General features: G+C 40.5%; 1 protein-coding gene across 1 annotated transcript; it reads left to right on the top strand.

Moving 5' to 3' along the window:
* The first annotated feature begins 6608 nt into the window (after window positions 1-6608).
* On the top strand, window positions 6609-12358 carry LOC115677355 (uncharacterized). The gene is made up of 5 exons (XM_030600509.2): window positions 6609-7617; window positions 8581-8684; window positions 9152-9328; window positions 9518-11379; window positions 11978-12358. Exons 1-5 carry the CDS (start codon window positions 7454-7456, stop codon window positions 12125-12127), a joined length of 2457 nt encoding a protein of 818 aa, XP_030456369.1. The 5' UTR covers window positions 6609-7453; the 3' UTR covers window positions 12128-12358.
* The last annotated feature ends 2029 nt before the right edge of the window (window positions 12359-14387 follow it).

The following is a 14387-nucleotide window of genomic DNA, read 5'->3' as shown; positions in this document are numbered from 1 at the left end:
AGGCGAGGTCGACCCTCGCCGGCGGGGTCGCTCCCGGCGAGGGCGACCTCGCTCGCCTGGGCGAGGGCGCCTCGCCGCCCGCCCGCGCGAGGCGACCTCGCCGGCGTCGGCGAGGTCCGCCGGCGAGGCGACCCTCGCCGGCGCGGCGAGGTCCGCCCGGCGAGGGCGAACCTCGCCGAGCCGGCGGCGAGGGCGCCCTCGCCGGTGCCGGCGAGGCCGCCCTCGCCGGATCCGGCGAGGCCGCCCTCGCTCGGCGCCGACGAGGGCCCCCTCGCCGGATCCGGCGAGGGCGCCCTCGCCCGACGCCGCGAGGCCCCTCGCCGGAAAGGAAAAAAAAAAAAAAAGAAAAAGAAAAGAAAAAGCAGAAAAGACGAAAATGCCCATGGACTAAATACATTGGGGTAAATGTGTCACAAAAGCAAAGTTCGGGATTTTTGGTGTCACAAAAAAAAGTTCGGGGTAAATGTGTCACAGATGGCAAAGTTTGGGATTTTTGGTGGTTTTTTCCCGAAAAAGAACGACATTATGTCCCCAAAATCATCTTCGTCATGATTATACTTAAGCGATATCATCTACTTCTGTTTAACTTGACGTAATTTTGCTTAATTACCTTCCTTGTCTGAACAATAGCATAAGCAATCAAAGTTCATTATGAAGACAAGACCTCCACTTATCGACTTAGCTTACACAATCATGCTCGTGATATTGATTATATGTTCTTTTCCTGTTCAAGCACTCGATCGCCCTTGTTAGTGGTCACTTTTTGAGTAAGGTTGTCCATTTTTAACACGAAAAGACATAAACTTTGCACATGATTGAAAGCAAATGCAAACAAATTCAATAACGATATGAATTGTCACGACTTTAAAACAAATTAATATTTAGGACATTTAATAATGACCGTCTAACATCACCCCACATGAGGGAAAATTGGCCAATCGGTCCTAAACATATCGTACCAATGCCAATTCAATCTTAAACTTTGCGTAAAATTTCAACGTGATCATTTCGATCAATTTTTGTTGGAAAACGCTGATCTGGCGGTCCAGTCATCGCCGTCGGTCCTATGTGGCACACCGTCGCGTTACAATAAAAATTGACCGAAAATTACTATATTGAAATTTTGCACAAATGTTTAGAGCTAAATTGGTAAAATTAAAAAGTTTAGAAATGACCGTACAATAAGTTCATAACCGATTGAATAATTGGTGGTCAAATTCAATACATAAACACATATTCCTCACCCAAATTTTGACACGGGCAAAGACTTCCACGATGGATCACTTTATAGGGTCTCAGATGTGATATGCCTTTTCTTTTTCTTTTCTTATCCATAATTGCTATTGCATTTTAAGCAAGCTGAGGTCCAAATACATGAGACATAATACCAAAGGTAGATGATAAAGCTAGAAATTAAGCTGACTCTCACGTAGACCTGTCAAAATAGGTCATAAATCCATTTCTTAAATCATATATCAGTAAATGGGTCATAAATGAGTTAGTTATATTCACTAAATATGTTATAAATGGGTATAAACATAATGTAGGTGTTAAATTGATCGTAAATGAGTTTATAACATATTTAAACCCAGTTCATCTCTCTTGCCCTCACTTTATCTTGCACTTCGAGTGGGTTTTCCTAGATTGAGTTAAAATGGAAGTGTTTTAGCAATATGAAGCGAAACGGATATGGATTGAGTCGGGTATGGATCATTAGATTTGCATTACATGAAAATTGGTCAAAACGGATTAGATGGATCTATTTGGGTCGGACTATTTTCGACCCGACCCGACCCATCCATTTAATAGGTTTACTCCTACGCACGTTTCAACCATGCAGCTACTTAAATAGAAGGGAGGGACAATAAGCATGGACAAAATACTAAAAGTGAAAAGGCTTGTCAGGTGAATTTTATTTAATCGAGTCGATGCAATTTACTATCCGTGGCGGAATAGACTCGAACATTTAGATGTTGATACTCTACTCAAGCATGATGATCGAATGCGATGTTTCAAATATAGAGTTTGTTGCTACTCATGGCTTTTTAAAAATTGCCCAAAAAGTTGTAAACATATTGTACGGAGGCCAATTTAGTCCCGAACTTTTCAATTTTACCAATTTAGTCATAAATTTTTTAACGATTTGCCAATACAGTCATTCCAACCAATTTTGACTGAAAATCACTGATACGGACACTGAGCGTCTGGCAAATCGTCAAAATGTTTATGATCAAATTAGCAAAACTGAAAATTTTGATACTAAATTGATTATTTTTTTATTTTTTTTGGTAACCCAGGGAACCCCGCACGGATTATCGTACAGTAGATTTAACACTTTTTGGACAATTATTCCCATGGCTTTCTTGATAGGATCTTTACATTACCACGGTAGGACTAGGACCACTCACCAAAAGCCCCTTCAAATGATTTTGGGAATGATGCTCTCCTAGACCAAGCACCTCCTCGAGACTAGTCGATCGGTTTAACTTGCACCGCAAGACTTTCCAATTAATTAGAAGGACGAAGATATTGGAAGACACGTCAAGGCAATCCCTAGAAGATTATCGAATTTTTGGGGGTGTCTCTCGATCGCGCTTGTGAATGGGGAGATTTCATTCTAAAACTCCGTGATCCATCATTTGCTCGCAACTAGAATAATACGTAACGGGTTTTGTCTGGCTCGTGGGCACGCGACGACAATTCTACGTTTTTTTCATTTTTGTTTAGCTTAAAGAATATATATATATATAAGTTACATTAATTAATTTATTGCTTTATGGAGAGAGAGACGTGCAAATCTATCCGAGCAAAAGTCGCCAAATCTGATTGGCAGAATGACGTGGAAGAGAGAGAGACTCGCGACTCGTTCAACTCTGACTTGTTAAATCTTCTTCGGCTGCGTGTGATTAACCAATTAGGTTCGGTGAGGGCGTGATCACGAGCTGATCGGAAGCCGACGTGGAACGACAACCAATCATTTGCGCCGCCCACAGCCCCACTTTTGATTTTTTTTTTGTTTTTGTCGGAATTTTTAATTAACGTTGAACGTGATAACTTACCACGAAAAATCTTAAACCGGTACATTTATGATAGATTTATCCCGAATTAATATACATGTGATAAATTCACTCTGCATTAGTTTTCGTTAAAATCTTACGGTCGAATTACTGAGTTGGATGACACGTGACAGTTAACGGGTGTACCTAGTTTAGGGTTTTACCCTCTGTTTGCCTCAGGTGTACCAATTCGTGATTTTTCGTGGTATCATTTCGGAGTTTTTTTATGGTCAAAAAATTATTTTTTAAGTAAATTTATCATAAATGTACTAGTTTAGGATTTTTTTCGTGGTATTAACCGTAACTTATATGATTTCACGGAGTACAAACAATAATGTAATTCCTAGGCTAAGGGTTTTTTTTAATAAGATTGTCGACTTGGTAAGGTTCACACCGTCCAGCAAACTAATCCGAATATTGAACATTATCGCACGAGCTGATATCACCATTAATGCTTTGGATTTTAGTTTATTCGATCCCTTTAAAATACTAAAGGCACGGCACTAAAAGAAATGAGTTGATCCCACCCATAAACCATTAGTTTATCACATCTCTAGCGCGATCGTCGAGAACATGCAATGCTTGGATCTGAGATGCGTAAACAAAATCAACGTATCGGGGGCGACCTTTGGTCATTGAATTCTACCATGACAGATTGCTTTTTCACTGATAATAGATGGCGGTGTTTTCTTTTGACTTTCTAGGGTTTGAAATGTTGAAGCTGCCTTAAAAAAGGGGTGGGAGGAGCGTAAAGGGGGGCGGCTGACTGTTGGTGCAACGTGAGGCGAAAAAACAATAGGGTTACTACTAAAAAAAAAATTTGAAACTGATATATTTATGATAAATTTATCTAAAATTAATTTTTTAACCGCAAAAAACTCCAAACCGGTACACTTATGACAATTTTACTTTACGTTAATTTTCGTTAAATTTTACCGGTAAATTTTTTAGTTTGATGACACGTGGCAGTTGATAGATATACTTATCCTTCGTTTGTCACAGATATACCGGTTTGTGATTTTTTGTGCTATTAATCCAATTTAACGGAGGGTAAATTTGTCATAAATGTACCAGTTTGGATTTTTTGGTGGTCAAAAAATTTAGTTTTGGGCAAATTTATCATAAATGTACCAATTTGAGATTTTTCGTGATATTAACCCAAAAAAAATATAATGAAAGATGAGGAGTAAAACGTTTAGATTCACAAATTAATTTACGATGGAAAGCACTAAGATGCAAAGTGGAGGGGGGAAAGGAGAACCACTAGGAACGGTTGAACCGAGACAAGCCATCTAGAATTAGGGCCAATGGTCCCCAGATTCCTTAAGTGATTGAAGGCCTGTAATGTGTAAAATTCACGCACGCGATGTGAAGACAAAGATTAGTTTCTTTATCGTACAATAGAATAGGAAGATGATCAGGAGAGACCGACGCGTCGTCATCAGTGGTGGCTCCACCACCGTGGAGCTTTCCGATGGTCACTATTTTCAGTGCTAACTTTTATTTCTATAGCTGGGGCCAAGCCATTGGAATCCTGGTAATTCCCATCGTGGTCTTGCACTTCCTTCAACACAATGATTCGTGCTTCTGACATTTAATGGCGAGCAAAGCAAAGGAGGGACCGAGCGGGGGATGATGTGTGGACCATACTCAGCATTCCCTTAAATTAATGAAGTGCATGGTCAATTTGTCATCTTTATTTGCAAAACGACATCATCCTACCTACCAAATTACCAATGTTTTCCCACTACAGCGTTGGGGTTAGCACGGTTCTAGCCTTGCTGTAAACCCTTCTTAGAGATGATGTCAATAGTTAAACCTAGGTTCAGTCATCACCCAATTCCAAAAGAACAAAAAATTAAAAGACATACGTGTGCGGCGGCCAAAAATGGCAATAGATATTCAATTTTAGCTGAGATGAACTTCTGTGACATATCTAGTCCATAAAGTGTATTTCATAAAAACGCGATATACCTATTTAAGTCGGACATTTTCATTAGGCAAAATTTTAATAACTCGCAGACACGTGTTTTTATAATGGGTTAATACCACCAAAAACTTTAAACTGGTACACATGTGATAAATTTACCCCCAAACTAATTTTTTGACCATCAAAAACCCTAAACTAGTATACATGTGACAGATTTACCTCGAACTAATTTTTTTACCACAAAAAATCTCAAATTATTACTTTTATGATAAATTTACCCTCTGTTAGTTTCCGTTAAATTATATTAATACTACGAAAAATCACAAACCGTGACAAACGGAGGGTAAAACCCCAAACTAGTACACCCGTCAACTGTCACGTGACATCTAACTCAACAAATTGACGGTAAAATTTAATAGAAACTAACAGATGGTAAATTTGTCACGGGTGTACTAGTTTAAAGTTTTTAGCGTTTAAAAAATTAGTTTGGGGTAAATTTATCACAAATGTACTAATTTGAAGTTTTTTGGGATATTAACTCTTTTATAATTTCATTGGGCTTTTCCCGATAGGCACGGATTTCCATGTTTACACTCATGTATCATTTTAAACCCACATTTAGCTAGGAATGTGGGGTTTCTTGCAAGTTAAACCAACACAATTAATAACATGATTTCTTAGAGCCAATTATCACTATTTTTTTTATATAATTTTCGAAGACAAAGGAAAAGAAACTCTAGGGCTTATTGTACGGCATGGGTCAAGCTCCATCTTCCCGGAAGTTTTGTCTCTATCAATATGGCATTATTGAGTATACTATTCCTATTTACTGTTTAATATGCTCTTTCTTTCTTTATGTAATTTCTCAATTATATGTTTTGTTGTGTTCCCGGCAAGTATGGTAATCATGGGATCGTGACAAAAATACTTGAAGGAATCTCTAGAGTGCTGTCTTGGACCATATCTACCTCATTTGATATGCCTACTCTAGATTCAACTATACACAGGTGAAATTCCTCATCTACATTTCCCCCCTCATTTGCGACATTCAACTTTCCGTCGTTGATGTAAGCCATCATGTTAGGTTCATTTATTTTTTCCCACTCGCTTACTTTAGTCGACATAGATTCGTGTGTATTTCCTTTCTATCAGTTTTCGAATATGCACAGACAAAAATTAAAAAATAAATTTGCTGTCATGGTTAATCAAGCAGTTGAAACTTTTCTTATAACAATCTAATCAATCTTTGGTTCAACTGATCTCTATTTTTCCACATGAACTCTATTCGTATGCACCGGATCGGACCCCACTCACAAGATATAGGTATATATACTCGCCGATCATATCCACAAAAGCAGCATAACGTCCATGTATCTCGAAGATAAAATGATACAAACATATGATAACATGGATAAAATCTCGAAGAGCCGGCTTTCTCTTTTCGCAAGACGATCCGTTTTTTGAATTTTGAAAGCTTACTGCGGCGGATCCACCCAACATTGATTGTGTAGCGCAATACTAGTTGGACACGAATACAAATGGAAATAAGACAACAAAGAGCCGAAAACTTTGCTCTTTTAAGGATCAAGAACCGGCGAAATCGTGAAGTTAAAACCTTCCCCTTAAACCGGTTCGTCGAGATTTCGAGGCACGTATGATAAATCCAGCTCACGGCAATCGCAGAGATTTATGAGAGCATTCATTCGCGGATGGACCAGGGAGCCGCAAACGCCATCATCGTTCATCAGCCCCCAACAGAAACATGCGAGACAGTAAGATGGTAATATTCGCCTGTGGGCACGGCCGCATATGCCACGCACGGAGGGGAGCGCAGCGTCACTGTCGAGCCATGAGCTTCGCATTGCGTCGCGGGTGTTAAAAGAAAGGAAGGAAGGAAGTAAGGAAGGAAGGAAGACGACAGCTCGCCTTACCTTCCAACAGGTCAAGCTCTCTCCTCCTCCACCTCTCCTTCTCTCGCTCTCGCTCTTTCTGCACCAACATACAAACGAATCATTGTCCTCCTTTCTCTCTCTTAGTCGGACGAGGAAAGAACGATAAAGGGAAGAAAGAGGAGGAGGAGGAGGAGGAGGAGTTGAATATGGAAGTGTCGTTCAATTCCACCATTATCCAAGCGCCGACGTAATTCCTCCCCCTCTCTTTCTCCTCCACAAGACTTTTCCCAGATTTGTTTTCTTGTTTCCCTTTTGGTCCAACTCGTCATTTCGTGTTGGCTTCTTCCAAATTTCACCTTCACCCAAGTTCCCTCATCCGCCAACTTTTCTCCTGGATCCCTGCTCTTTCTTTCCTCTCTCTCTCTTCCCCCCCTCCGGCGACCCTTTTGGTTTTTCTGCGAAATTATAAATCTTTCGCTTGGTAATCCTTTCTTGATTGGACAAATTGCCGGTTCTTTTGATAAAGTCGGGAAATTTTATCTGGGTTTGGTGGATTTTTGGGTGTTCCGAGAAGCATGTCGGAATCGACATCGAGGTTGGAGAGCGAGGGGTCGTCGGATCGCCGTCGTTTCGAGGGTTTGAGAGGAGTCCAATGGCGTTTGGATCTCGGGGTTATACCTGCTGCTCCGTCTTCCTCGATCGATGATCTTCGCCGCGCCACCGCTGATTCTAGGCGACGGTAACTTCAAGGGCTTCTCCTTTGACTTTGGTTCGATTGATTTGATATGTGCGGCTTTTCTTGGAACGTGATGGAGAGCTTGGGATGCATTGTCCTTTGCCCACGATGTATTTATTTTTGTTTTGAGATTTACCGAAGTTGTTTTCATAGCTAGAACAAATTGGGATTCAGCTTGTAATCAGACTTGGGAAGGAATTCGTCGTGTGGAAGCTGAGTAAGATTCATCTCGGTTCTGTAAGTGGAACCGCCGCACGGAAGAGCAATAACAATGTCGAGTTTTAGCTCCGTGTTGACACATGGGATAGTGATTTTGTCCATAGATCTCCCAAGTCCTTAAGCAAGTAATGAAAACATGCACGATTTTCGACGGTTTGAGTTTCCGTCGTCTGCTTTCCAGCTTATGGTCGACGGACTACAATTCCCTTCTATGGTGATGGAGCCTTGTGGGGGTTAACACGTCCTGTCATCTTAGACCTGTTTAGTGTGAGCCACTACAAAAGAACCCAAGGAAGCTTATAAGTTGAAGCGGCAGTCTTGATAAAATTGAACAATAGAAAGGGTCTTCTGCAACTATATCTCTCTTTCTATAGAGCCTTGCTGCAGACAGTTGAAATCCAGGATTCATGTAAAAAAGTGGAAAAAATGTAGGATTAGATTTTGGATCTTCGAATAAATTTTGGTGGAGGACTCTTTGCTTGTTTATTTAATTTTTCGTGTCGCTGCATAATCCACCAGGGTGGTCAAGAGATTTGATTGGACATTATTATTCTATCCACTTAAAGCACAAAACTTTTTAATGTCACTGGTCCGCATGGGTGCATTACAGGAATGCCTCGTCATCATAAGCTTGCTGCTTAAATGCAATTTATAGCTAGCTTTAGTCATCAGATGAGAACTTTGGATGTACTTTTGCAGTCTGGTCTTGATTAAGTGCTTTATGTTCATTATGCTTACATCTCTCAGATATGCAAGTTTGAGGAGGCGCCTTCTGGTGGATCCACATATTTCAAAGGATGGAAGTAATTCACCTGATCTTGCAATGGACAATCCATTGTCACAAAACCCAGGTTAATTCTAGTCCTACTGATGTGCTCCTTTCTCAATATGTTCATCATTTTATCTTCTTGCAAAAAACTGTTTGTATACTCTACAATGAAATTCCTTGTAAAATTTGCTCGTTTATAGGTTCTAACCAATTCAAGGACATGAACAAAGAAAATATAGAGAAAAGGAGGATCCTTTTGTGGACAACATTGAGGATTTGGACCTTGGTTTGCCTTTCGAGATTTATGTTAAAGGGTGACATTTGAATGCATAAATAGGATAATCACAATTTAGCTAGTGGATATCGAATCGACAATTTGGACATAACATGACGTGGTCCCATGCACCCATTTTTTGGGTAAATGCGGTTTCTCCAAATTGTACTTTAGTCTAGTCGTACCTTTTGTAGGAGATGACATCAAATTGTGTGTATCCTGATAAGTTACATCATCGCTAAGTTATTGAAAAGCTGTTCGTTATCCATTGCCAGACAGCAGCTGGGGTCGTTTCTTTCGGAATGCTGAGCTGGAGAAGATGGTTGATCAAGATTTATTACGCTTATATCCTGAAGATGGCAGTTACTTTCAGACACCGGGATGCCAAGGCATGCTTAGAAGGATACTATTGTTGTGGTGCCTTAGACATCCAGAATATGGTTACAGACAGGGTAAATACTGTGCATGAGAGATAGTTACGATCATTTGTTTATTTGTTTCGATGACTGAGCGGCATAGATCTAAAGTACGTCTAGGGAATATCTTAGATGAATCTGATGATGCTTAAAATTTTGGCATTTCACACATAGGAAGTTTATTGAATTTGGCATTGGCATTGAGTTTCACTTTTTCTTCTTCAGGGATGCATGAACTCTTGGCGCCATTGGTATATGTTCTCCACGTTGACATTGAACGACTCTCTCAAGTGAGAGAGCTTTATGAAGAGCACTTCACTGACAAGTTTGATGAGTTATCATTTCAAGACAATGATCTTACATATAATTTTGATTTCAAAAAATTCTCCGACACTCTAGAGAATGGAAGTTCCCAAGGAAATGCATCCAAGGTGAGGAGTATCAGTGAGCTTGATCCCGAGATGCAGAAGATTATATTGTTAAGTGATGCCTATGGGGCTGAAGGTGAACTGGGCATTGTATTATCTGAAAAATTTATGGAACATGATGCATACTGCATGTTTGATGCATTGATGAGTGGGGTCAATGGGTCTGTAGCCATGGCAGACTTCTTCGCGCACTCACCTGCATGTGGGTCTAATGCTGGCCTGCCTCCTGTCATTGAGGCTTCCGCCGCACTGTACCATCTGCTATCTGCCGTTGATTCATCTTTACACAGTCACCTCGTTGAGCTGGGGGTTGAGCCACAATACTTTGCACTTCGTTGGCTGCGTGTTTTATTTGGTCGTGAGTTTGCACTCCAAGACCTTTTGGCAATCTGGGATGAGATTTTTGCACAAGACAATAGTAAAATGGACATAACTGCGGAAGATGATGAAGGATCTAGCTTCAGAATTCTCGGTTCTTCACGAGGAGTGTTTATTGCTAGTATTGCTGTTTCTATGATACTTCGCTTGAGATCTTCCCTGCTTGCTGCTGAGAATGCCACTTCCTGTCTTCAGAAATTGCTGAATTTCCCTCAGAATGTCAATCTAATGAAACTAATAGAGAAGGCGAGGTCATTGCAGGTCCTCGCTCTGGAAGTTAATACTTCTACCGCTTCTTCATCCAGTGGGGCTTTTGTCCAAAGTAAGCGAATGGTAGGTAGAGGCCATAGCCTGTCATCCGACTCTATATCTCCTAGAACTCCATTAAATTTGGTACCTGATAGCTACTGGGAAGAGATGTGGAGGAATCTGCATAAAGAAGAAGAACTTAAACGGGGTAGTTTACAGAAACAAGTTTCGACCAGGAAAAAGGGATGGTCTGAGAAAGTAAAATTGAGTCTTTCCAGAACGGAGTCTGATCCATCTCCAGTTAAGGCTGAGAACATCGAAAAGGTTACTAGGACATCCGTAAGGCGTAGTTTGTTGGACGATTTGTCTCGGCAGCTTGGCTCTGAAGGTGCTGAGGAAAGGAGCAGCCATCAAAATGGAGGTCAGAAGGATCATCTCTCTGTTAAAGATAATTTGGCTAGATCAGAAGTCCATAATGAGTTTAGTTGTGCCAATGAGGAGAGACGTTTAAGTGCGAATTGCGGGAGCGAAGAGAATTCCTCAATATTCTCTGACCCAGTTAGTCCTCTTAGTGGTCCTATTGACCATGAGAATGACTCTGAGAAAAGCAGTGTTGTCTCGAACTTATCCCTCGATGAACGTGATGATCAACTGCAAAGTACAGGCTGTACGGCAGAGGATTCGCCTCTTCCTGTCTCTGATGTTCCTGACAACACCTCTCTAAAATCTGAACCAAGTGACGATCCAGCAGGAAAAGCTGCAATAGGCGTTAAGGAACGGAGGCCTCTCTCCGGTAAATTCCAATGGCTTTGGAAGTTCGGACGGAATGCTAGTGCTGAGGAGACATCTGATAAAGAAGGATGTCCTGAGGCTTCAAAATCTACTGATGTTGAAACCATATATCACGATGCTGCAGAATATTCTGTAAATGATCATAGCATTTCTTCTGGTGGCGGTAAAGGGGATTCCATCGATGGGAATATGATTGGTACGTTGAGGAATCTGGGACAGTCTATGATTGAACATATTCAGGTATCTTTTCTTCTCGTTGATCTACGCCTCTGTGTAAATGTAGCAAATCCAACGAAAGAAAAAGGTATAGCATTCATAGAAAAGACAAATTTGTGGAGCGGACATCTCACTTATTAGACGTATGATTTGCAAGTTATATTTGTTTGTCATGCCAAATGAATTAAATATGGTTTAGTGAAGCTGTTGCCTTTCTAGCCTATGCTCGTATGCTGCTTCTAAGTACTTTAGTTTTAGAGCATGCTTGAAGGTGAGAGAAAGATGGGACGAATTTCATGAGGGTGAAGCAAGATTGAGCATGATACAGCTGCTAGGTTTATAACTCAAATTACTCCTGTTAAGTACAGCATCTTGTGATTTCCTATAAAAGAGCAAGTTTTTCGTTTGACAAATGCAAGAGCTATGATGAAGGAAGCCTGACAAGGCAATAGATTCTACATAGTTCCAATTTTAATGCTGCTTTGTTGACCTTAAAACTTTCCTATATACTTTTTTTGATTGAGTTTTGTTTAGTTCCTGGAAATGACATGTCTATGATGAGTTTTATGGGGTCCAAAATGCTGTTGAAACGAACTTATGATGGTCATGTGATCTTGTGCAGGTGATCGAGTCAGTTTTCCAGCAAGATCGGGGTCAAGTTGGTTCACCGGAGAACTTCTCTAAGAATCTATTAGTTGGCAAAGGGCAGGTGACTGCCATGTCCGCCCTCAAAGAGCTTCGCAAAATTAGCAATCTTCTGTCTGAGATGTGAGGCACTGAATAAATTTCTCGCTTGTATATATTTTTTTTGTAGTTATTGTTTGCTTAGTGCCTTGACGGTTGGTATCCTTTGGCTCCTCCGACATTGCCGGCAAATATATTTTTTTGAATCTTGAAGAGAGAACTGCATGTAATTATATATGTCAGCTTAGAAATTGGAAGTAAGGTAATGATGCGTTTCTCTGAGTTTTCAAGTCTGGTGAATGGGATTGCGTTAAAACTAGATTTTCATGTTCTTGGTTCATTTACAAGTTTTACTATAGGAAATCACTTTCTAGAATTTATGAGGGTTGAAGTGCTAAAGGAAAATTAGTAAATTCATCTGTGAGGATGCACTTTCTTCTCCTTCTGAACTTGATTTCACAGGAAATCACTTTCTCCTCTTAACCTTGCAAATTGAACCGTGATCACTCCTTGGAAAGCAAAAAGGGGGAGATCTGCTGATGTTATTGGTTTATGACTTTACCCCTTGAGGGATGGGTTGAAATTTCAAAATGCCAAGCCTCCCTTTGATTAATGAAAAGGTAGTCTTCACAAATTCTTCTCCCATCCATCGACAATGCTGCCACATTAGATCCATTAATTTCCATCTGCATCGTACACACGTGTAGTAGGTACATATACAATATGCACGTGATATGGTCGGGGTCATTGGTCAGCAAAGATTTGATTGGCGATGAGCTCAGGATCTTATTTACAACTAAATTAGCAACTTCACAATTTTATTTTAGACAAGTTTTACTTTAGATCCTCTTTTGAAAAAACGGCTCCACTTAAGACTCTTCTTTGAAATTCCCCAATACTTATTTGCCCTTAAAAATGAAAGAACATATTTTATTGGTTTGTGCCAAATTGCAGTCAAATTCAACACATGATTATCATAATACGAATATGAACTTTCAAGGACAGACCGATTTTGCTGAGTAAGTTAGTGAACCTGGTGACTCCCTACGTCTCTATCAATGAAGTAACGGCTCACATGTACAGGTTTTTCTTTTGATGCATGAACGTAGACTGTGAATCTTCGTTTGTGACCCTAACAGAGAAGACAAAGATATCATTAGTCGAGAAAGACAAAATTAAGCAGCAGTAGTTAGGGGTTATTTCAAATTAGGGTCTTGAAATGAGACTTAGAGTGGACATTATTTCATGTAAGGCCCCATTTGGTTCAATATTTGAAATGAGCATTGGGGCTCTAAAGTCCCTTGGCCAAATGCAAATGACGTTTGGCAATTTTTTTTTTAGCATTTTCGGAATGCTAGTAGCACTGCTCATCTTCCCTAAGGATATGGTCCGGAGGCCGACGACTGCCGCCAAAGGGCTGGGTCGTGCAACCTATGCGCCGCCTAAGGTCGGGCGACCCCCAGGCGGTGGTCGTCGGAGGTTGGGCGACCCCTCAGGCGGTGGTGGCCGGGGTCGCACGACCCAGGCAATGTCTAGATCACGCGACCTCAAGCGAGGCTGGCCATTGGCGGTTGGCCAGCAGCTAGATCTGGCAAGCGGAGGTTGGCTGGCTGCCGTTTTGGCCTGCCAATGGCTAAGCTCCACCTCAAAATTTTTTTTTTTTCAAATATTAGCAAAAGTCCTTTACAAAATTAGTTTTTACCAAACCGTATTTATACCAAATTTGCTTTCAAACGTGATTTTAAAATACACATTACCAAACATTACTTACATTTTGGAAAACCCCTTTAGCCTAAAGACCTTTGCATTTTGCCAAAGATATTCCCCCAAAGTCGAACCAAACAAACCCTTAAACCCTGAAATGGCCAATTTAGTCTCTAATAAGGCCTCTTATTCACTAGCAGGCCAAATCTTTAGCGCGCAGCGAGCCTATGTGTGTTAAGTGCATAGATGCACATAATATGTACAAGCTTGTTGGTCGGTAAAGATTTGGTCAGCCGATGAGCTCAAGACCTTATTTGAAACTAAATCGGCAACTTCAGGATTTTATTTGAGACAAATTCCATTTTGGGCCCTTTTTTGAAAAAACGACCTCACTTCTTTTTGAAATTTCCCGGTAGATATTTGTCATTATTTCAAGATGCAAAAGGCCAAAAATGATGTCATCTGAATCCCGATATATTATTCCAGGAATAAGTGCACAACCAAATTTTTTGTTTTGAAATACACAACCAATTTATTACATCGAAATTCTTGAGATGGCCAATATACATCCCGCCTTAATAAATTTGAGTTAAAATATAGACTTAAAACCCATTTTGACAGCCCTGCATGAGACGTTGGTACAA

Source organism: Syzygium oleosum, unplaced genomic scaffold, assembly GCF_021117445.2.
Source record: "Syzygium oleosum isolate NSW1041296 unplaced genomic scaffold, Sole_v2.1 Sole_v2.21, whole genome shotgun sequence".
NCBI lineage: Eukaryota > Viridiplantae > Streptophyta > Magnoliopsida > Myrtales > Myrtaceae > Syzygium > Syzygium oleosum.
The sequence above is the reverse complement of the archived record's forward strand: the minus strand, read 5'-3'. Positions and strand labels throughout refer to the sequence as shown.